This window comes from Pundamilia nyererei, unplaced genomic scaffold, assembly GCF_000239375.1.
Source record: "Pundamilia nyererei isolate P.nyererei 1_Seehausen unplaced genomic scaffold, PunNye1.0 scaffold00021, whole genome shotgun sequence".
NCBI classification, from domain to species: Eukaryota; Metazoa; Chordata; class Actinopteri; order Cichliformes; family Cichlidae; genus Pundamilia; species Pundamilia nyererei.
In genome coordinates this window covers 1,866,280-1,891,173 of record NW_005187422.1, presented here as the reverse complement: position 1 = coordinate 1,891,173, position 24,894 = coordinate 1,866,280, and the positions used below count along the sequence as shown (strand labels likewise).

Sequence of the window (24,894 nt, the reverse complement as noted above, 5' to 3'; positions counted from 1 at the left end):
ACTGCTGTCTTTCCCCACCCAGCAAAAACTTGCTGAAAAGATGACTTTGCTATGACGTATGACAAAAAAATTTGTTTCAATAATAATGTCTGTTACAATTGATATGCATAAAGCCAAAGCAGGAGCACCTTAAAGCTGGATTCTATCTGAAGGCTGCTGGATTATGATAGTTGTAGCTGCAGAAAGACTTGCGGTCCTTTAGAAATAAAAAAAAAGTACCTGTAGTATGAGACCGCATGCGTATTGCATAACGAGCTGTCAATCTCAAGTCAACAGGCAACGAGCGTGCGGTTTCTCAGTCAGCTCTGCCCCATTTTTGTCAAGATGGCAATGGTGGAAAAGCTCATCTTGAGTCTTCCTAACTGGACTTTGCCAACCAACATCACGGTTGCTACATCTATCCTTTATACTGTCTGGACTGTAATAGCGCCTAAACATTGTGCCCTAAAACACAGAGCAGGACTGAGGAGCAGTCCACAAAGAAACATTAGACTAGTCTGTAGAGTTAGACGTGTCTTCATTTTACTCACAGTTAGTCTATCGTAAGTTTGACTGTTTCAGAAAAATAAATACCGAGTCATTTACAGCCACAAAAAACGACCCCCTGTCGGACTCGAGCCTCTTACTGATGTTGCCCTGGTAACAATCAGCAACACCTGCTCTGACTAGTGGCACTCAAAAAGGAAAGAAGGGCTTATATTTTGTACTAATGCTATCATGGTGTTAGAGTCTGTAATGACTCACTGGCAATATAAAGCCAGTGAGTTTGCCCTATTCAACTATCCTAGTCTGACTTAGACTTAGCAAAGGCACTGAGCCTTTAGAAGTTATTGTATCCAAGCTATGGTGCGGGTGTTTTATGCTACACTCACTAGAGTTTTGTGTTTCATAAAGTTTTATTTTTAATTTTTGCCACACTTCTAAAAACGGCCTTGTTTATGTTAAATTCCTCCAAAGTCCCTCAGTCAGCCATTTTTTTACTCCTTTGAAAAAAGTCTAAATTTGCCCAGAATTAGTTGTTAAACATAAAAAAACGACTAAACTCGTTTGTTCAGCTAATAAATGTGATGTTTTGTAGATTTAGTGGGAGTATATCAAAAGATGAGGCTTTTCAACAGCCTGAAAGACAATTTGTAGCAACATCTGATAAGTTTGTCTTTTTAAATGAATATTATTGTTATTACTTTACATCTTTTCAACAGGTTTCTGCAGTGTCTGATGTGAGTCTATCAGGGTTACATGTGATCCCAATGGGAGATCCATTTTGGACTAAATTTAGACTAAATCAAATTAAACTCAGCGCAATTTCAATGACTGTTTTTGGGTTAAATAAATGTCAAGACCAGCTGACCCGATTCAGCACAAAGGTCTGCCCATGGTGCTCGGGTGGTGATTTGTTTACCGTTTTAAAGAAATGCATATTGAATAGGTAATACCAATGTTCACTATAACTCCAATATGTACATTTTGGGCCCTTTTCTTGGATTGAAGTCCTTGTCTAGATTTGATTGTTTGCAGTAGCTGTGCTTGTCTAACTGTGTTTAATCTATACCAACATGTAGGGCTCTGAGGAGTGGGTATTGATTGAAAAACAAGAACCTTATCAACAAGACCATGACTGGAAGGCAGAAGAAAAGAACAAATCTCTCACACCTGATTCCTCATGGGAGAAAAAGGGTCTGGAAAAAGAGATAGACGTTAGCAAGATGATGCATAAGGAGGTAGCAGGGTATGACAGAAAAGAAATGAAAAGCCATATTGATGAGTTTCCATCAACAAAATCGTCCAGAGAGGCAGATGTATGCTCTGAGCCTCGACGTTTTGTGATCCAATTATCTGAGAATGCCGACTCGTTTCAAGACAAATCTCAAAGCAAACCAGCTCGAGCCTCAGACCCTGAGGCGAACAGCGATGCAGCCCCGGGCTTGAGGCACATGAAGGAGCGCACGGCTTCTAAACCGAGGAAAAAGAGGAGACCCCAGAGCTTAAACCTGGGAATGCCCACAGAGCTCGTCTACAGGAAAGGAGGAAGCGATTCCACCGAAGATGAAAACGAGGGCTCGGACTCAGACAACAACTCAGAAACAGCACCGAAGAGAGGAAATCATTGCGAGTCGCCCCCAGTCGCAACGATGAAAGATGATCAGGGTTTAGAAAAGGATCAGCTGGTCAGGGTCTATAAAGACGGCAAACAAGAGGGTAAATTAGTTGGAGAAAGCAGGGAGGTCTCCACCCAAGGAGCAGAGCAGGTAAAGAAAAAAGTGAGCCTTGTTGGGACAGCAGATGTCGATTTAGGCTCAGTGAATGGACCTGGAAAAATAGAGCATGATGGCTCATTCTCAGGGTCTAAAGGAGAGTGTGTGCTGAAGATGCGAGGGAAAGGCTTCATTGACAACAAAGAGTTAGCAGAGGTTAAACTACGACAGGTCAGGACACATGAACGGAAGGTCAGTAGCTCTGGAGGAGAGGATGTTGAGGGTTTCTTGGGCGACAGAGGTCAGAGGACGTCTCTCCACCGACTGTCAGGCAGCAGCTACCAGTCGGAACTAACCAGGATTGTTCCTCTCAAGCCGGAGCGTTCGAAGAGCGTCACGTCCAAGGACGAAAGGGACCATACGGGACAGGACGATCCAAGACGGGGGATCAGAAGAGAATACCGGTGGTCGGTTGGCTCTCCGGAGGGATCCTCAGACCTCAGCTGGACCGACGGTTCCAACTTTCATCCAGCGTTCGCGTCAGATCTGGAGGGCGTTGCTAAAATCGAGCATCCAGATGATAGCTTTCAGTGTGGTAGAGTGTTCGCGGAGAGCCAGTCGTTCAGCTCAAAGGTTTCAGGGCTTCCCAAAATGGCCCCTCCAGCGCCGCCGGTGAAAACACAGAAGGCGAGAGAGTCCGTGCTAATACTCCGGAACAGCAGAAACGCCAGCAGGGAGCCGAGCCTGGACGCGGCCAAAAAGAGACACTCGGTAACTCCTCTTGGCATCTGCTATTCAGTCATTGGAAACAAAGCATGAGCTTCAGACAGACTTCAGCATGAGCACGCCATTATTCTTTTTTCTACGTTTTCAATGACTTGAAACACTCATCCATCTTGCCTTGTTCGTGCCTGCATGAAGAGCAGGCGGAGCCGTACCTCTGCTCTGTCTTGTGGCAGTCAAAGTGTGGACATTTTCCCATAAGGCAGTCCAGTTTATCCCCCCCTCCCATTGCCTTTTGACATGCACCACACTGTCTGGCAAATCTGTACAGCTCAACACTGGCTGTGAAAGTTTAAACACACACACACGCAAAAAAAAAAAGTCATGTTTCGGTGTTTTGGTTCATCTTTTTCAGCTGCTGAACCTGAAATTTCCTCCCAGCTCACATTGTTCTCTGTCAGAGGGCAGCAGACTCACATATTACCGCCGCTCCGATGATTTATCCTCATCTCCATGTCATTTCCAAGCTGGAAATACAAAATAAACGATTTATTGCATATGAACGTTAGAAATTAAATCACTCATTTGTGAAAGGAGAGCGTGGGGGTGTACTGTCATCCATTACTTTGTTAGAGAGCTAATATCTTCCAAAATTAGAGATAAATGGAGTATAGAATTGGTTTGTGCGCAAAAGATTGAGGAACCACATCAAACTGATAACCCTTAAAAAAAACTACTCGGAATTTACAAACTGTCGCTGGATCCGTCACATGGGTGGTAATAAATCAGAAATCATGCGTTGCATTATTTCCATTTACCCTCACCTGGATTGAAAGCCCAGCGGTGTTCTAAACACACCAGTTCCTCCAACTGTGAAAGCCCAGCAGGCAGCAAGCAAACAGACACCACAGCTCAGTGCCTGACACAGTCAGATTTGCTGCTTTCATTTCACTGTTGGTATCATTGGGAGCTTGCACGTGTTTGGCACCGGAATGAAAGGAATTTGGAGTGAATAGACATGACAGCTTTCATCATTCCCCACCTTTTCATCTGAGTCAAGCTCTTGCATATATTGGATTAAACAGGCATGAGGAGAGAGGTGTTGCGTAGCTCTCAGTGTGCGAACAGACCTCACTGGCGAGTGACAATCACATTAAGATCTGATTGAAGTGGGAGAGGGGGGGGGCTGGGAAAATATTAAGGTGCTCCTCCAAACACGTGGACCCACTCTCCCAGTCATTTTGACAGGTTTTGAAATGCATCGTGGCACCTTTTTTTTTAAATTTTTTTAATCAGAAATGTAACAACATCATTTGACTGTATTTGTGTTTAAATTCACGGTGAACCATTGCAACACTTTCTCAGTTAGTGGATGAGTGGCTGCTCTTACTACCAGAAACCTGCTCGTTATACAAAGTGCATGATTTTCTTGCCCTGCCTCTGCTAACTACAACAAATGGCTGTAGATATCGTGGTTGCTTTTCTGTCCTCTAAACTTCTACTGCTGTTTGCTTTTGTCACTGTAGAGCAGTCCTTGAAATTTGTGCTGGTATCCATTCTGAACCTGACTGGATCTGACTGGTCAGAACCAGCGGGCTTGAATTGGGTCTGGCTGAATTTCTCACCTAAACTTGGGTTTGAGTTAATAGCACAAACTTACTAGTGTGTTTGTGTTTTGTATTTACATTTGGACCCTTCAGGATCCCAGTTTAGGTTTACGCTGCAATATTTTGTGCACAGAACCCCACTGGGCTCATATCTTCAGACCCCAGTCAATCACTGCTGTGTCAGTCAGTCCACACTCCACTCCAGCTTGTGCTAACCCTGAGATCCTCTCTCTGCTCTTTCCTCTGCTTCCCTCTGCAGGAGCCTGTCTCTACTCCTGCTATATATGAAGAGCCATTTGCTGACTTCAAGGTTATTCATTTGTATTTGAACCGACCCTTCATATCCTCTGTCCATTTTTCTCTTTTCCTCCCTTGATGCATGTCTCATAGCTGACTGCAGCTTTTACTACCTGTTATCAATGTATGTGACGTTCAAGTTGCTACTTTTACCAAAACAAGAGTGAGTCTGTAAGTGGATTGTCAGAGCTTTGGATACAAGAAAAGTTGTGTGTTTATATTAGCAGAAGACTAGCTGTTGCATTGCTATTGTTAGTAAGCTAGCTGTTTAAGGAAACATATTGTAGCTAGTTTATTAGGTAGCTAGGTAGTTGGAGCTAGATGGAATATGCACACCATTATGTCTGAAGCCAGGTTGGGTTTTTTTGGAGTTAGGTCCAGCCCTCATCACATTCACTGTCAAAACGTCAAGGATGCAATGGCAAAAAACTTTCCTCTCAGGGTCTTCAACAGGAATTTGCAAACTAATGGATAATGGCTAGCTTGAGTAGCAAGTTGCTTCCATAACACCGATGATTCCCATTTCTTGCCATCTCCATTCAAAACATTGTAGCTGTGCGATGCCAGAGTTTTGATCCTGTGTCTGTACCTGCACCAGAAGGAGTTTGGGGAGAGGAGGCCTCAGCCGAGCATAGCCTCGGAGGAGGAGCAGGAACGAGACACCGTGGCATGCATGAAGGAAACCCACCTGGGCATCGAACGCAAGTGTTCCAGCATGACGGTCAGCTCCACGTCCAGCCTGGAGGCCGAGGTCGACTTCACTGTCATCACTGACCTCCACTCGGGCCTCGAGGACTTTTCTAAGGGTGTGCCCGAACTGGGAGAGAGGGAGCGACAGCCTGAGGTGGGCCGGGAGGACTTTGAGGAGACCTCCAGGTTCTACTCTGCCCGTCTAATGGGCTCCCGGGACAAGTCTCCCATAGAGGAGAGGCTTCCTGAGGAGGGAATGCATCATGAGGTAGACAGATGAACGCATTTATACGTATTCATCGCCATCATCACCCACTGGCTTCACCCTGCCTGGCTGGACTTCAGTAGCCCCCTGCTGTATTTTTTATTTATTTTTGGACCATGATGTGTTCCTTAAATTTTGTTGATTCCTTATTGTGTTCAGTTTTTGTTCTACTCATTCTTATGTATTAATTGTAATTCACCCATTTTATTTTTGTTGGTGTTTCTTTGAATTTATTGCACCTCTTGCACGTTGTCATCCAGACTAATAAAAATGCATTTCACAGTTTGTTCCTGTAAGTTAACATCGCTCGGTTGCTTTCTTTTGTTTAATATGCTGCTTACAAGAATGGGTCTGAAGTCTTCAGGCGACTTGCTGTGAGCAAATCGCTTGCTGCTCTTTGACTGTATTGTACTGTTTGTGTTTGATGCAGCCTCCCGTGGCAAAGAAAGACCCCAACACGGTGAGCGTGGCCCACAAGCTGAAAAGAGCCGACAGCAAGACGGAGACGCACACAAATGGATCGGAAGCCCACGCCAACGTCGTTAATGTCTCTTCACAGGTAAACCGAACGCAAAAGCAGTAGAAACAACAGCACTATAGTCTGTGTGAGGTGTGTGCGTGTGAGCGTTTGAGCCGCCATGTTTCCTGCCAGGTAAATGACGCTCCGCAACGTGGTGACGTCATTCGGGGCGACTGGAATCGATAAGGGAATCGTTTGCAAAAATGACAAACAATTCCAAGGAATTGAAACAGTGGGGACCGGTTCTCAACAAGAACCGGTTTTCGATACCCATCCCTAGTCCTGACTGTGTACAAAGCAGCATAATCCACCGACCTGCACCTCTAAAGTGTAAAAATTAATCTTTGCTTTAAAATGTACAATTTTAGGGTTTGTTTGTTTTTTTACAAGAACCTCCATGCCACTCAGCATGGAAGGTGCTGTTGGCTTTACACGTATTTATTTGCACAGCTTTAACTTACAACATGTTAGATACTGGGCTTTGGATGTGCCTGAACGCTCTAGACTGAGCTTGGCTTGCTATCTATTCCTCTAACTCATCAACAAGATGAAGATTTGTTTTCCCAAATTGACAAAGTATTTACTTTTTTTAACTTCTTTAGGAAATGTTGGGTTGAATATGATGAGTGCTTTAAATACTTATAGGTGAGTGCTAAAGAATTAGGGCTACGGGACTGGCAGAAAGAGGAAATGAGGATCAGTTCCAACAGTCGCCATCAAAGTGACTCGCGATTAAGAATTTCTTATTTGTACAGAGCTTGATTAGAGGAAAAAGCGTCTTCTTTGAGCTGCAGTGACATGATGGCCATATTCCCCAGACACGGATGGAATAATAGCATCATTATGAAGTGATTAAAGTATTGACAGTGTATTAATGAGGATGATGAAAGCAGGTGCGAATCCCATTCATCTCCGGAGGCAGAGATTTGAGTGCCGGCTGGCTGTCCCACAGGAGCCTTATTAAAATGTAATCATTGCTGGGCTCTTTAGCCATTCAGCTAATAGTGTGGATGAACTCAGGCGATGATGTAGAGAGGGTGCCTTTGAAGTGCCACATCAGCGTTGAGTCACATTTTCAAAGATGTCAGAGAAAGCCACAGTACAGAGTGTGCATGTATGCGTCTCAGGCAAACTGACGTCATTCGTGGGCAGACACAGATCCTCAGCAGTGACACTGCACAGCCAGCAGAGGGAGACATGCTTTGTCTGTTGAGCTTGGGTTCTAAACAAAAGCACAAAGGCTCAGCAGCTGCTCCGTTCCAGCTGTCTGCAAAGCACCCACACTGTAGGACAATTTATTTTGCTTTCACAAACAATTCATCACGTATAGTTATGAAAATACACCAGCAGCCTCTTTAAAGCAGAACAATAATGGAAATGAATGACACACAAAAACAATTTTAAAGGAATAAAAACAAATCAGGCAAATGCAAAACTTTGGATATAAAGCTATAGTTAGGACACCATCAAAAAGTAAATCTCACATTCCAGTTTAGTACCAATTACTAAACCTTGATGTGACTAAGCTTATCTAATCTGACGTTCTCTCTGCTACTGCAGTGCCATAATGACAAAATCTAGAGAAATTGGTTAATTGTGGGTGCCCATGAGTCTCATTAGGGATATAAAAAGATTTAAAATATATATAAATGAATTATTTAAGTGTAAAAAAAACTCCTGCTGGTGGGTTATACTTCCATTCCAGTAAATTACACCAAAGAGGAGACTGTTTTCTGAGTAAACTCTTGGTTTATGAGTCTGCTGTTACAAACAGGGTGTATATACACTCACACTTTAATAGGTACACCTCTTCCACTGCTTGCTGATGCATAATAATAAAAATAATCAGCCAATCACGTAGCAGCAACTACAAATTTGACAAGGTTAGCATCTTGACTGTCTAGTAATTTAAGTGACTCTGAATGTGGCATGGTTGTTGAGTATTTCAGAAACTATTGATCTGCTTAGATTTTCCTGCACCACCATCCTTTGGGTTTACCGGGAAAGGTCCAAAAGAGAGTAACTATCCAATAAACGGCAGTTCTCTACACAAAGTCCTTCAAAGCAAGGTGTGCAGAAGTGTGTCTCTGAATGCACAACACATCAAACCTTGAAGAAGATCACACCAAGCGCCACTCTAATCGGCTAACAACAGGAAACTACATTTTCTAAAGGCTCACTAAAACTGGACACTGGAAAAACTGGAAGAGTGTTGCTGGTCTGCAGGTCTGCAACATTTGCATGGCAGGGTCATAATTGAGTGTAAACCACACGAAAGCATGGATACAACCTGCCTTGTATGAATAGTTGCTGCTGGTGGTGTGATGGCTACCGGAGTATTTTTGCTGGCCATGTCCACATCTTCTGATGGCTGCATTTCAGCAGGATAGTGCACCATGCACACCAACATGACTTCATCATGAGTCTGTTGTACTCAAATGCCCTCCACAGTCACATGATCTCAATCCCATGGAACACCTTCGCGATGTGGTGGAACAGGAAGTCAAGGACATGCAGCTACTGGATGATGCTGGCATGTAAATCTCTGAGGAATGTTTCTAGCACTTTCTGCGGCACAAAGAATTATTCAACGCGACTGGGAGGTTCCTGGGGAAAATGTGTTTGCTGTTCTTTTTGAACAATCTGCTGGATAAAGGAATCAAATTTCGGTTTTTATTTAACCACTTGCTTCTCATGCCATCCAAATATGGTGATGGAAAATATCGTCACTTTGGTGACATCAAGGACTGGGCAGCTAGCATTTAGCTGCTAGCTGATTCATGTCTGCTGGAAGACATTGTAATTTACCTGAGCTGACCTTAAAAAGGAACGAGACCTTTCAGTGAGACAATAATCTTGAACGCACTAGCAATTCTACCAAGAGATGCCCTCGAATGAAGAATGAAAAGCTCGTGAAAAGCTCACTTTGAAGTCCCATTGAACCGTTGTACATTTAATACATTTAATAAAATCCCTCAAATATCTGATTTTGCATAGAAGAGTGAAAAACTTCACCTTTTATACAAAAGTCCTGCACAAAATAGTTATTCTTGCTAAAATGCCAAAGCAATACTTGTTTCTGAGCACACTGCTGTACTTATATTACCTTTACTGTATCCATATGTACTGTTTGAGTACAGGGGTGTACAGAGGTTGGTGTTCTTATTTCGATATATTACCTTGTATATATCCATGATGAAATGGATGCTGTCAGCACAAACACTGTTGACTTGGATTTGATGGAGCAGTAAATCAGTCCTCATCACTTTCTTTAAAGTGAGACTTTTTAACGAGTCAGTGTAGAGATAAACAGAGATAAACAGCAGAACTTCACCAGCAGACACGTGTGATGTGCTTTAGATCGCTTTCACTGTATCTAATGACATAAATAAATAAAGACAGTAAGGCAGCATTAACAGCAGGTCTTTTTGACTCGACAGGAAAAACAGATGAAACAAATTAGAATAAATTGTCCAAACAGCAGTGACACCATGAAGCAGCTCAGCGACGGTGCTCATTATGTTGTTTATAGCCGCTTGTCCTGTTTGACATGCCAAAATGTCTGTTGTGGAGGTCCAGCCCTGGCATTGTCATTAACTGAGGAGCAGCCTTAATTCAGGTTTTTGAATATGACCATTATGTTCCTGCTGTAGTGTGTCAGAATGAACGGCCTCATTTCATCATATGTATGTTGTCTCTATAACAGGGGTGGTTCAAAATGTAAATGTGAAAAATTGAAATGTAAACTCTATGAAAAAGGAAGTAAAATCAAACTCCTCAAAGTGCAATGTTAAATCCACTACAATTAGCAGAGAACAAAACCACACTATTCTATTTTAAATATGCACTAATGCTTCTTTGTGCGATCACAGATCGTATTTAAAAAGCTCATTAAAGACTGTTAATAAGGGCCATTTCCTCTTTTTCAGAACTATGGAGTCGTCAGTCCACAGGAGGCTCCTGCTGCCGTCAAAGAAAATGGCTCTCCTGTAAGTATCTTTGATGAGGAGCAAAGGGACAGTACGTGTGTGTGTGTGTGTGTGTGTGTGTGTGTGTGTGTGTGTGTGCACAGTGAGAAACCCTAGCGATTTGTCCACTGATTTCCTCTCTTCTTGCGTTGAACTTTCATATCCTGTTGAACGACTGTAGAAATGAATAATGTTACACGAGGCAGCTGTTTGCAGGACCACATTCAGATATCTTCACGTGTTTCTTTGTAATATAGTCTGTTGATTCCAACATTTCCATTCTACCAGCAGTGATAGCTGTTTTTTCTTGATGCTCATTATATTTCTGTCCAAGTCAAAGTCCTGAAAATGCTAAACTTAGAGTTTTGCTTGATGTTTTAAATATGTGGCCAAGTACTAAAACAACTGCTCAAGGCTGTATGACCAATCAGCATGTCTCACTTGATGTGATGAAACGAAACATTAGAGTTCATTAATAGAACTAACAGTTGTGTTCATCGTCCCCTTGTCTTTACAAGCCATGCAAGCATATTGTGCAATCTTTTTGTTTATTGGTGTGAAAAATGTGATCAGTGTACTAGTGACGAATTTTCTGGCTCTTATTTTGAAAGTTCAGTTGTTGCTAATCGGTTACCACTGACACATCCCATCTCACGCTTTCTTACCGGTGTGGCTATAGCTAGCAACTTTAAGTTCTGCTCTGGAAATCTAATTGCTGGAGTACCTGCAGCAGGTGCAGCGGCGTTGCAGAGCAGAACAAGGACTGCTGTTGCCAACTGTCATTCAAGACAGTGGAGCTGATTTTTGTTGTTATGCACAGTCCACTATGATGAGACTCACTGGTTTATTAGGCGCAAAGCTACAAAGAATGTACTTCTATGGGAAATCATTACAAGAACAGCTGTTAGTGAAGTTTTTTTTTTATAACGCAGAGAAAGCAAATTGTTGCTGCACACATCAGCATTGTCAGTGGCTTGTATTATTACCAACAGCTGATAAAGAGAGTTTTGTTGACCAGGGCATGTGGTGCACAGAAACTCTGATAACAGTTAACAGATTTCAGATCTTTGATTTAGATCCCAGGAGGCCGAGACCCCCCAAGGCTGGCAGAGCGGTACACGTTGTGTCCGAGCATGTTTTTGCTGTTAGCTTCGTCTATTTGTGTATAACTGCTCTCTAATGACTGTGCTGCAGGTAAAAGCCAGCACCCAGGGGAGAGAGTCTGTTGTGTCCCCGCTGACCATCACTGCTGAGAACGTTACCTCAGCAACCACGACACAAGTTACCAAGGTAACACTTCATGAGTTCCTATGGTTACAGTTTGATGGCCGAAGCATTAGGTCAGCGCCATCACATCTTTGTCTGCGTTACCCGTCCTTATAGATGCATTGGAGTGGAAGATCAAATAGTTTTTATTTTCCTAACTTCTTAACTTCTTAATTAATAACAGGAAACTGTAATTAATATGTTAACAATATATTTTGATAAGGTGATCGACTCTGATAGGCTTTACATGAATACTAATAATACAAATCATTATTCCCTGCAGCTCTATTAGGACTGAATTACTGTTAGACAACATGATTCAGTGTGTTTCCACGTTATCAAGACTTTTAGTGCATAAAGACACATTTAGTTTTAGAGGACACCAGTTTCATATCACTTAACAGTTAAAAAAGTCTCACACTAAATAAACTGAATGGATCTGTGTAAATTGGAAGGAGGACATGGATAAAATAGACTACAGTAACAACACACTGCTGCTTTTTCTTGTGTGTCATTTTATATGATTCATTAAATTTCATTCTTTCTTTATTCAACAGACTGTGAAAGGAGGCTACTCAGAGACCAGGATCGAGAAGAGGATTATAATCACAGGAGATGATGATGTGGACCAACATCAGGTGAGAGACACTGTTCACAGAAACCCTCGCAAAGCAATGTTCGGATGAGAGGGTTACGACACACGCGTTGATGGTTTTTATGTCCCCAGGCACTTGCCATGGCAATCCAAGAGGCAAAGCAGCAGCATCCTGACATGCTGGTGACAAAAGCAGTAGTTATCAGGGAAACAGAGTCGCCTACTGAGGAGCTACAACAGAAAGCAGAGGTAAATATCTCTTGTTACAAGAACTCTGTACTTTTTAAGGATTGCTTCAAGCACTTGACAGGCACAGAGCCTATGCTTAGACTCAAGGTTTTTTGTTGGAAAGTTAACCAAATGATTACAAAACACAGAACAAGTACAGAGGGCCGCCTAGCTGCAAAGCTAATCCAAAGAAATGCAAAACAATTATAAACAGTTGGGAAATGACTGCCGAGAGAAATAAAGCAACTAGACATCAAAATGAGATACAAAATAACTACACAGGAGATAACAGATGATTACAGAGGGATGCCCAATGACAATAACTATATATTAAAAAATTATTGTAAAGATGTAACTGGACTATAGAAGGATGAAAAATGACCTTAAAGAAATGCCAAGTACCTACATAATAATGCAACTACAGATTCAGACCAAATGACCAAGAAGATACAAAGTGGTTTAGACTTGCCAGAGATGCACACACATTACAAAGGAGAAATGAAAACAAAATGATGCAAAACTGTTCCAAATTACTATAGAGAATGAAAAATATGCACAAAAAGATATACAAAGACATAAATTGACTGCTAAATGATGTGCATAATAACCATGAGTAACATAGGGATGCAAAATGTCAACCAACAGAAAGAAAGATATTACATACAGATACAAAACATCTAACTATACAATAAATATTAATTGAGAAGAAAAGAGTAATAAACCCGATGCCTACAAAAGATGCAGAACATTATCCAACAAATGGAACTAGAATAGATGCAAAAAGAAAGCAAAATAGCTCAAATGAGATGAAAATGTACCTCCAGCCTCTTCCAGGAATCACTGTTATCACCTCTGAGTATGTTAACCCTCAGATGATGGAATCTCAGCTTTTCTGGCTCAGCAAACAGGTCAGAGTACTGAGTCCTAAAACAGATAAGGATTAGAGATTCAAACCAGATCAGCTCCACATCCAGTTGGACTGTTATTTGCCAGTTCATCCTGTCTGGGTCTGTTTGGATCTCTTCATAGTGGGTTATTCGGTCCCAACATGATCTGTATTCCTTATGGAAAATGGCCCATCCTCCGAAAACTATACTAAAATATTGCCTGTCCTGTTTTTTATTTTATTTTTTGTTGTTAAATTTGATACTATTATTTAACTCTTGGTATTTATGGCTGTGCTATACAGATAGGAAGGCATCATCTATCAGTGAAGGCTGATATTAGATGAAGTTGTAAATGGTTATACTGGGGAACACTAAAGTAGATTATTTTCTGTCAAACTCATAGATTATTTCTGCCATGACTGGATAAAAATACTTAATAAATGCTATGGTGACTCTTGGTATTGTAGCACCATTGATAATGGTGTTCTTTGTCTACTCATATGGACTGAGGGTGATTGAACTCAGAGCTGATTGAAGTAACACTGATCGGCTGTTCTGGAACCAAAAAAGTCAGTTTGTAAAACGTTCTCCGTGGAAAAAGGGCTCAGCTCTCTGTGGGATGTAGTAAGATACAAAACCATTATAAAGACATCTTAAATGAACAAAAAGGAGAGACGAATCCTACAAAGATGCAAAATTAGTGTATTAATGTAGAGTGACTACACATGGCACAAAAAAATGAGAAGAAAGAGAAGAAAAACAGATTTATGCATGCTCACGAGCACGAAACATCTTTTTATGTATGTGTTGTCATGTGGTTGCAGTCCTGATTGAACATGGTGGCTCCTGAGACGGGGGACAGGAGAGGATCCTCCAGCTGTGTGTCTCCGGCCCCGCCCTGCAGTATGCCACCAACCTGATAAGAGGACTTTCTACCCCACTGTGTACACACCAACACGACAACAGACTGCGTTCCACGAAGCAGTAGACCTCCACTCCTTTCCCTTTAGACGTACCAACTGTGACTGGCCTCTGATCTGACCCGGCTTCCCATCCCGTCCCGGCCGATCCCAGCCCTCCACCCTCTAGTGGAAAGAGGAAAAATCTTCGATTGGAAGATTTCTCACATTTCTTCCATATTATTTAATGTAACATGTTTTGGCTCGTTTGAACCAGTGAGGTGTCACCTCTCACAGTTTGTGTTTAAGGGTCACACGTCTATCCCGTGCTGCTGTTATTATTAGAGAAAAGGAGGGGTGGGAGAAAGTATGGGGACAATGCTGGTAGCATGGGTAGGGATGGGGAGGTGCCAAGTGGCAAGAGCCAGCCTTTTTTGCTTGTTGGCCATCTCCTAGCCATGCCACCTTCAGTATAATCAACTGCTGTCTTATTAGCTTTTTACATTTTTATCTATAGAGGATCTAATTTATGTTCAGTGTTTGCTTGTTTATGAAATATGTATAATATCAGAAGATTATAATCTGCATGATTCAATTAAAAATAGCAGGGGGAATGAAAACAAAACAAAAATACACACATGAATATGTCCGCCTTTGGAAGCCCGGAGAAGTGGGGATGAGGACCGTTGAGAAAGTGTAAAATACATGAGGCCAATGAATGGTGGACAGACTGTACTAACTGTTCAGAGGACAGCTGGAACTGGTCCCAGTCTTCAACACACAAGCATCACTGTCCTCGTCCAGCTTCACTGTTATTGTTTTGCTGTCAGCTCACCACCAACACAAAGAGATGCTGGTCACAGTTTTAGGGTTTTCAGAGGAAATTTTAAATATAAATAATATTCTATTTGTGATATATATTTACTTCTTTTTTCCTTACTTGCTTTACTGACTTCCATTGGGAAACAGAGTTTGTTTGACACTCTTGTGTTTTTGGACATTTCAGCCTTTATGTGTGAACATGCTGTAAATTCTCCCTGACAGAGCTGTAACCAACTGGCTCCAAACTTAGAGCTGGTTTTCCAGATTGTAAAGTTGGGCTGCAAAAAGCCAATGTTGACATCACAGCCACCAGCTGCGATTTACTAATGTTGGCCACGTTTAAAGAGCTTAACAAGCCCAAACTACAAAATCGACGTTAGCAGTATCGTAATAACTGTGCATAAGCGGTGGGATATTTAAAAAATATTAATAGCGTTAGCGATGCACATATTATAACAGCATAAATATTCATGTAATTGCTCTTTTTTGTGTATTTGTACAGTTATAGTTAGACTTTTGTCATCTCTGTACTTTGTACTTTGACTTTCTTTTTTGCAAAAAAATCACTACTCTGATTTAACAGCTATGGTAAAATTTAAACACTAGCATTATTGCTATCATCATTAAATTGTCAAAAACCTTTTTTACTTATTGACATAATATTGCTATCAAGATAATTATGATATGGCGACATGACGACAGTCTTATCTGTCTAGTTTCACGTTTAGACAACTGTGATAATGAACTTGTTAGCATTTAAGCAAACAGCCAGATTAGCACGAATTAGCATTTATTTGTAGCTCTTTTTCTACCAAGCTAATAATTCAAATCCATTCCTTAATCGCTGTCGGCACTCTTATAGTGCTGGTATGATTTGTTTCTTTTTTTTTTTTTCTTCAGGGATTTTGTTTTGCTGTAAAATTCTTCACTATACTAACTTTGCTAACCTACCTGCAGGCTCATGTTTAGACGGTAGCAGCGCGAGGTTTTATTAAAAGCAGTGTAAACCATGCTGTAAAAAGGTGTAAGAGTGAACCAAAACAGTGAGCTGAAAGGGGCTAAAATGCTAAGGAAACTACAGAGTCAGTTTTTTTCTTTTGATTAGCTTTTTATGTAAAACCACTGATCATAGCAGCTCTTTAAATAGCGACTGGTTCTTGGATTGTGTGCATGTTTGCAGACACAGCCTGAAGAGTTCAAGACACAAGATTAACAAGGGTACTTTTTCTCTCTCATTTTTTTGTTTTGTTTTCAGGTTAACCTTTTGAAGTTGTGGTTTATGAGTTTGTATTTATAGGAGTGGTCGGCTCCTCCCTGTTTCACATCACAGACGAAGCGTATAGTATGTCATGCGTTAAGTGGCCTCCACCCACACAGCGTGCTGGTTGTCTCATATTGTATATCCGTCGATTCTGGGTGACCTTTAATACTATACTATGCATCAGCTATCAAACATACAAATCCCTCTAATGGAGCCCGACCCGTGTTAGCCTGTGTCCCCGCTGTCACTGTTAACTTTTCGTGCTACTGTTACCTGAAGCAGTGACGCGCACTGCTTGTGAGATTTGCAATAAGCAGACATTCTTCTTATTCTGTGTCCTCTAAAGGGAGAAAACTGTGAACTGTCGTGTGTATCAAAGCGTAACCAAAACCAACAACACGGAGTTGTAAAATGACATTCGAAGGAATCTTTCCAACACTTGTGACCATGGCTTTGTTGCCCTCTTCATCTAATCCTCCCTTTGCCCTGATTTGAACCTGTTGACCTGCTGTTGGTGGTGTCTGTGGAAAACAGGAGAAAACTGATGATTTGTATATTCTGTTTTGCTCTGTTTTATTTTACCTGGTCATATGACACTGGACTGTTGAGAAGGCACTTGCTTGCAATGATTTGCAGCACATGTACTGTAACCTGCTGGGGGGAAAAGCCTGTCTTTGCTGTAGGTTTGGACACACTACTGATGGAAAAGAACAACTGTAGGCATCGGGAGAGAAGCTGTGTAATGAGGTGGCGAGTTGGAGGATGGAGGACCTGTATTTATATATAAATATCTGTACTTCTGTGTATTAGCCTGTACACTTTGTAGAAACTGACAGGAGCAGAGATGTGTTTTTATGTGAGGGACGAGGCAGTAAGTAGAACCCGAAGGACAGCGGTGCAATAGAAATGTCACACGAATGGGTGCCTTATGTTAAGAGCCGCGGGAGCAATTATCAGTGCGCGCCTGAAAGTGCTCTTAATCACCACGAGGCAGATGGAGGAACGACCTCTCCTCTCCACCCAAGGTGAAGAGGAGCTGTCTCGAAAGCGAATTACTGTCTTGTAAAGAATATGACTTTGAAGGCAGTGAGAAAAGGAGTCTCTCTGAATATGAAATGTTGGTCCTCAACGAGATGACGAACGTTTTTGGCCCCATTAACTTTAGAAAACCAGCACAGTATGGATCACGGATGTGAGGTTTTTTCCCTCTGTGAAAACCATCAAACTGCTCTGCTGTAAAGCCTCCACCTCCAGGTCTCCACTGCCTTTTGCTCTACATCCCCCTAGTGCTTGGTGGTGTGTATTTGCTGTATTTGCATTCAGTCTAAATGGAAAAAAACATACATGCATAAATAAATGTCTCAGTATGATTCAAACACTGTCTCTGATTCTGTAATGAAGGGAGAGGGATTTCTTTTTGAACTTGAGGAAATGTTTGTTTTGTTTTTCCCCTTCTGTTACTTGAATATTTCCATACATTTACAATTCAGCTTGTGAAATAAAGGGCTTCTTTTGTAACACCAGAGTAGTGAAGGATTCTTGCTGGAGTGAATATGATGGAAACAGCCTTGGTCTGTATTGCCATCTTGTGACCACGTTCGGTACATGCAGTAAAAGTGGGCTGCAGTGGGTTTCTGGGTGCTCTTAGTGCCACCTAGTGGATTTCTGAAACCAAAGAAGCATGCTCAACATTTTCACTGAACTTCAAAAATCACTTGGTACTTCACACAGAATACAATCACCTTATATTAGTCTGCGAAACACCTGCAGGATGTCTTCACATTGTTTACAAGTCACAATAGTTTCACCTTTGCTGGTACGGAAAGCCAATTATGTCAAAATTCTTCTTTTTTCTTTTCCCCACATACAGTCTCATTGCACAGATTGTTTTTTTCTAATTGCCCATGATGGGTAGATAACTATGGCTGTGTCCCAGTTTTATAATTTATTTATTTATTTTGCTCTGGCTTTTCCCATACCAGAGTCTGTCACTGCTGCTACAGAAATCCACTTATGTCTTAATTCACCCCCTTGATTTCTTTTTACCAGCTTTAATTTAGATTTATATCACCAGCTGGCATTTGCACATTTATAATAAGTTTCCATTGCAGGTCTTGATTAATCAGTACCGTATCACCCCAATAGAGCACGTTGCTGTCAGATTATCGGTGGCTCCTATGGTATTTAAAAGTAGGGGTTTTCACTGTATTATTGGAGGGTATTTACCTTCAATATTTAATATAAAGCAATTTGAGGAGACTTTTTTGTTATTAAGGGCTAATATAATTAGAATTGGAATTGAAGCGACAATAACATGTTGGATGATGGGAATTGAAGGATCTAGGTCTGCACAGTTTACTCAAAATAAATAACGAATGAATAATGGATACCGCTTAGAGCTATGTCAGCGCTGCTAGAAGGTGAAATCTATTTGTCCATGTAAAGTATGTCAAGAATAACTATTATGGAGTCCTCTACAAAATACATATTTATTTGTCACTGGTATTTGATTGGTGCAGTGGTTAGCAGGAAGGCTCAACAGTCAAGGTCACCTGGTGCCTTTGGGGACTCTGGCTTCCTCCTACAGTCCAAAGTCAGGTTAAGTGATAATTCTGTCCATATGTGTAGATATAAGAGTGTGTGATTGTGTGGTTGGCTGTCTCTCTCTGTTAGCCCTGCAATGCACTGATGTTGTTTGTGATGTTTCTGAGCTGGCATTCTTAATATTGGATAAGCAGCTAGAGGTAATGGATTGATAGTGTTTGATAATGCCTGAAAGAATTTCACAAATAAAGTAATTGCTATTCCTATTAGTGATATGTCTTATAAAGTGGGTAACACAAAACAGCAGAAGGCACAGCCTTGGCAACTGTGCAACACTGATATAAAAATATTTGAACTAGGAGGAAAAAATAAAATATTTCCAGCATGATTCAGTACATTCATCTATCCAGCTATTTTCACAGCTGCTGGTCCTTCCAGGGCGGCCTGAAACTAACATAAGACAGAATGGGGGTCTTACTCACCCTCCATTACTGGAATAAAAGCCCTAAAATCTGGTATGATCTAAGGCAGTGATACCTTTGTATTCATCACAGATACAGACAATATACGGAAGAATGCACACTGGACCTTTGATGGATCTGTTGTTGACACATCTCTGTAAACGAACAAGACTGGACGCTGAAAAATCCCAACTTTGGATTTCCATCCATGAAACATTTACACAATATTCTAATATTTAATCCACTGAAAGTTTTTTTCCCGATCTCTTTGCATATTAACTTTGTCTTTGATGTCTCCAGTTTTGAGATACTGTATATTAATGCACCAAAGCTAGATATCGGACATGTTTGAAATCCTTCACTATGCACAAACCAGATAGTTGATGAATATGAATACTGGAGTACTTATTTATAAATCTCAAAAATTCATGTGACATATGGGACAATATCTGGAAAAATGTTGCTAATTTAGGTTTGCGTGCACTCACCTTCTCAGGAAGACCAGCAAAATCCTGTTTGGATAGGCTGACATCTAAAACACCCAGATTTAATGTGCTGCAATCGTTCAGTTGAACAATTTTGTATATTATACTATTTAAAGGGCCAGGGCCCAATTCACACATACAGTCTACAGTTTGTGTTTCTGGTTATTTCTCCACATGAGATATGAGGAGATATAAAGAGAAGAGGGTTTGGATGGCAGAATTCCTTCATCATTCTTGTTTTTAGACTGTTTGTCCGAGGATATATAAACACGCATATGCACGATCTCTGGACACTTTATTAGTTACACTTGCTAGTATCGAGTTAGACCCCCTTTTGCCTTTAGAACTGTCTTAATTCTTTGAACAACAAGTTGCTGGAAACATTCCTCAGAAATTTTGCTCCATCCTGACAGCATCACACAAGTGCTGCAGATTTGTCATTTGTGAAATTGTTTTTGTTATTTATCAAAAACCTACATTTCTTTCTTCTTCCCCTCCTACCTAGACTGGTTAACATTACAGGGCTATCACAGTTACACATTCATTCATGGCTACACATTCAGCCTTATCACAGTCACCAGTTAAGCTACAGTCACACTAGGGAAAACAGTGGTTGGAGACCATGGCATGACTAAAATTACTGCTGTGCCATGGACTTCAAAGCAACTTTGCTACGTAAAGACAGTGATGACAATAGGATGACTGACTGGTGTCAAGTTGTCAATAACGTGTATTTAGATCGATTTGTGATAATATGATGATTAACTGTGATTAAATCATCAAAAATTGCAGGTCTCGGTGCCCATATATCTCACTGGGTTGAGCGATTGACCCATTTGCCAAAAGATTACTGCAGATTTGAATGTGCACACATCTCCTCCTTCCTTTCCTGTCTCTTCTACTGTCTTGTAAAAATTAATTCTAAATTATTACCCCGCCCCCAAAAAGAGAAAAAGTCCATCCAGAACCTCATGGATTTATGACAGAAATTCATTCACAAATGGCGATGTGATTGCTGCAGGACAAAGGCTTAACTGCAACCTTGCTTTCATATAAAACACAACCAGTTGAATTAAGCTCCATTGCAAAGAGACATGTAGCAGTTGGAGTCGGTCTGAGTCAATTCAATTCAATTCAATTTTATTTATATAGCGCCAAATCACAACATAAGTCGCCTCAAGGCGCTTCATAGATACAGAGAAAAACCCAACAATCATATGACCCCCTATGAGCAAGCACTTTGGCAACAGTGGGAAGGAAAAACTCCCTTTTAACAGGAAGAAACCTCCGGCAGAACCAGGCTCAGGGAGGGGCGGGGCCATCTGCTGCGACCAGTTGGGGTGAGAGAAGGAAGACAGGATAAAAGACATGCTGTGGAAGAGAGACAGAGGTTAATAACAGATATGATTCAATGCAGAGAGGTCTGTTAATACATAGACTACAACTGTTTGGAGACAGGTTGCCTCCCACCAGGTGACCTGTGCAGTTGCTTCAAAGTGGTCACCCATAGGTTGAGGGTGTTGCACGGTCAACCTCTGGTCAACCAGTCGGTTTCTGCAGGTACTCGCAATTGGTTTCCGACTGGAAAAGAATTCAGTTCAATCACTGGACAGCCACTGATTTTACATAGTTGTGAGGAGGTTGCAGTCCTATTCTTACTCTAATGTGATTGAGCCATCACCTGACATCTACGTCTTTAGCTTGTGGGAGGAAACCAGAGCGAAAAAAAAGTAGAACATGCAAACTCAGGCCCAAGACTTACAAATAAGCTAAAATAAATAAAAAAATTAAGAATAATAGATTAATAAAGAGAATAAAAGAAAGACGTCCTGGAGGAGAAATTGCAACTTGGGTAGGCAAGGCCGTGGATCATTAAGAGAAGGGGGGGGGGGGTAATTACCCTGTTCAGATTAATGGAAAGACACAGTCAATCGTTAATATTTCTGTTACAGTCCAGAGTTTTAGAAATTAGTCTCGGCAGGGATGAAGAAGCAGATAGAGACCCGAGAATATTCAGGCAAACAAAAACAAAAAACCCAATAATAAAAAAATACAGCTATTTGCATGGAAGAAGCCACTTCTCAAGAGAAAATCGACAGAGATAAAAACATTCTGAGCTAAGGAATATCTGGAAAGAGAGACTGATTGCTAAATATGGAGATCTAAAATTCCTGTGCTTCTTCTCCAGATTATTAGTATTAATGATGAGTGCTATTGGCACATTCTGTCATAGTTGTAGTGTGAAGATTTCCCAAGTCTGACTGCACTACACTGAATGAAGTCCTCCTAGTATTTTACCTGCCTTCAGGGCACGTTGTAATAAAGCCTATGAAATGGTGCAGGTGTATCACAGAAAAGAGTTCAAGAGGGGCACTTTCTTGCAATATGTCATGCAGGCCGATATCATATTGATGCACCAGAAGCACTCAGCATTGTTCTATAAATCGGTAATCTTTATTAACACAGTATAAACAACAAACAGCAACAGAAGAAACTCTCCTGTGGCGCGTATATGAGCAGAAGACCCAGCACATCTCAGAGGGGCTGACTGAGACAGAAGCATAGACATTGGGCTGATCGTGGTTCAGTTTTCATGGTACACGCACAGTATACACAAACTTATCAGATGCACGAACCTTGTACGGTCCTTAAGCCATTCAGTCGGTTTTGCAAATGGACGTAAGAGAGGACAAATTACAGTCATGCTGAGCAACAGTTAGCTACAGTATGAAACAGAGTTGATACATAAAAATCAAGTAAATCATCTCTTTAGAAAGGTTCTTTTATATAAATGATCTGAAGTGTACAAAACAGTATATTACACATTTCTCAATGCATGATTCTGAGCAAGACCCAGTAGCCTACAGTACACTTCCCTTCAACAGTACAAACTACTTAACTGGATTACAAGCTACATACAGACTGCACTGTACTCTGCGTAGCACAGCAGCCCCACATGGCATCAGGAGACGATGGGAAAAAGGAAAAGATCAGCAGCATTGTCTTTTTTATTAAGAATACACACCTATAAAAATGCACCAGGCCTCATATATTGCCAATATCCCATGCGAAACAGCAGAATGCCATTCAATTCACCTCTGTAACATCAGGAAAAGGATGCTGGCCCCCCTCACTACATACAGTTTTCTATCCACAAAGCTGCATGTAAACATCACCACGGCTGCTTCATAGTCCTATGTTTCTAATGTTTTTGATATACATATGATAAGTTAAGGCTCTTTAAGGACCTGAGGATTTTGAACATATGATGAGGCACACAGAAGGCAAAGAATAGCTCTAGACACAGGGCTAACTTAAAGAATGAGGAGCATGAGACAGCCACAAGGGCCCGGTTCCCATTGCTGTTAAACGGCCATGATAGAGGAACCCAGGGGAGAAGCTCTCAACGACAGCTCGATGTTACATCTGGTTACAAAGTCGGTAATTATCACGTGGATGGCTTTAAGTACTTCATCGACATTTTGGGAGCTGTTGGGTAACCCGGCCCCTCAAGGGACTGGCACCAAAAACGTGGCATGCTAATATGCTAATGCTTTAGCATCGAGGATGATGGGATTTAGGCTCACGCTATACAAATAAGCCAGTTATTGCTCCCTGTGATCATTCCTTCTGTCCGTACCGGCTGTTTAAAATCTCTTCCAAGTGCAATTGCAGTATGATCTGTGGTCCGAGACTGAATTCTAGAGTTCAGCAGAAACATTTTAGCATTCTACAGTTAGCAAAGTCCAGCTATTAGCGAGGAGGTTTGTTCTGTCTTCATAGCAGTAAAACTGCTGCAGCACAGCAAGGCGACACAAACAGGGGAACTGGCACATCAAAAAAACATTTAGTCAGTGCTAGGTTAAGACTATAGGATATTAGCGTGAAAGTACCATGGCCAGAAAGATGTAGCAAGGTTATGAGGCATGTTGAGTGAATGAGAGCTGACAAAAAACTATTGCTGCATATTGGATAGCTTACAACCAACATGCAAATCCTTCAATGGTCATTTGAGGCTGATTCCAAAAGACAGTACGTTCTAATAGACTTTTGTGTTAAAATGCTCAACTAGAGTGATTCAATTAACTTCTTTACAGCTGCTATTTAAAAAGCTTGGTTAATACAGTTTATAAAAATTGTATTTGGGGCAAACTGTTTTCATAGCTTACATGTCTGGATTTTGTTTCTGGATTAAAGTTAGGGATGTGGCCTGGCCAAGCAGCCAGTTAGCCTTCACCTTCGCTAATTCAGTCACTGAACTGGATTCCTCAACCATGTTTGAGGTGTTGGTGGGTTTTGAGAGAATTCTGAGTAGGATTATCATAAAAAAAAGGATACAGTTGGGATACAAGCTATAACTTACTTGCTGTGAGTTACAGCTTGTCCAAGTAGTTATAGTTTAAATTTGGTCAGTTTTAGGGGCGTTATACTTGTACACTTTAGGTTTGCTTGCTAATCAAGCTAGCTTTTGCTGATAATTTAGCCCTCCAAATATGTTCTGACTCAGAAAAAAAACAACATATAAGAACATCTGACGTTGGAATCTTTTAACGTGACACACTGAGCATGTTTATTAAAATAATTGTGTGGTCTGAGCACGGCACAACCAAGACCAGAACCTCATGTTGGACTTTAGCACAAGTGTCAATTAAGCTAACATGAGGCTGCAGTTGAGCTATGCCATCTTTGGACAGGAGGAATGATTGCAACTCATAACGCTTTCAGTGTTCACATTTCATGTGACTGCTTTGACAAAACTTTCCAAGCTTAGTGCCTATTAGGATTATCTGATATATCAAGATGACCCACAGCCACTTTCCTAGAATGATAAAGCATTAACATGTAAAGTCTAATGCTAGTTGTCTCTTTACAAACTGGGATTAATAGCAGCATATGCCAAAGCTGTCGATGCAGTCCTTTGAGACAAGCTTTTTTTTTTTTTTTTTAAATAGTGCAGAAACAGAAATGAAGAAAAAAAAAACTCACTTTGGTCTGCTGGAACCAAAGTCACAAGTAGTATCTTATTTTAGAAGACAAAGGGTGATCTGTCAAATCACATTCTTCACCTCCAGACTGGAAAATTTGATGATGTTGCTTGTCATGCAGATGTTCTGACCCAATACGCCCAGACAGACTTTAAATTTATTTAAGAAAAGAAAATCTATAAAAGCTCAACGTGTC

General features: G+C 41.1%; 1 protein-coding gene across 1 annotated transcript in view; it reads left to right on the top strand.

Annotated features, from left to right (window-relative positions):
- LOC102211178 (band 4.1-like protein 1) overlaps positions 1–15,393 on the top strand; it is a 93,705-nt gene extending 78,312 nt beyond the window's left edge. The window contains exons 17-25 of the mRNA XM_013909222.1: positions 1,563–2,966; positions 4,785–4,835; positions 5,421–5,780; positions 6,208–6,336; positions 10,227–10,286; positions 11,460–11,555; positions 12,089–12,169; positions 12,259–12,375; positions 14,066–15,393. Coding sequence (XP_013764676.1) covers positions 1,563–2,966; positions 4,785–4,835; positions 5,421–5,780; positions 6,208–6,336; positions 10,227–10,286; positions 11,460–11,555; positions 12,089–12,169; positions 12,259–12,375; positions 14,066–14,071 — 2,304 coding nt within the window. The 3' untranslated portion in view covers positions 14,072–15,393. The remainder of the gene's footprint in view (positions 1–1,562; positions 2,967–4,784; positions 4,836–5,420; positions 5,781–6,207; positions 6,337–10,226; positions 10,287–11,459; positions 11,556–12,088; positions 12,170–12,258; positions 12,376–14,065) is intronic.
- The last annotated feature ends 9,501 nt before the right edge of the window (positions 15,394–24,894 follow it).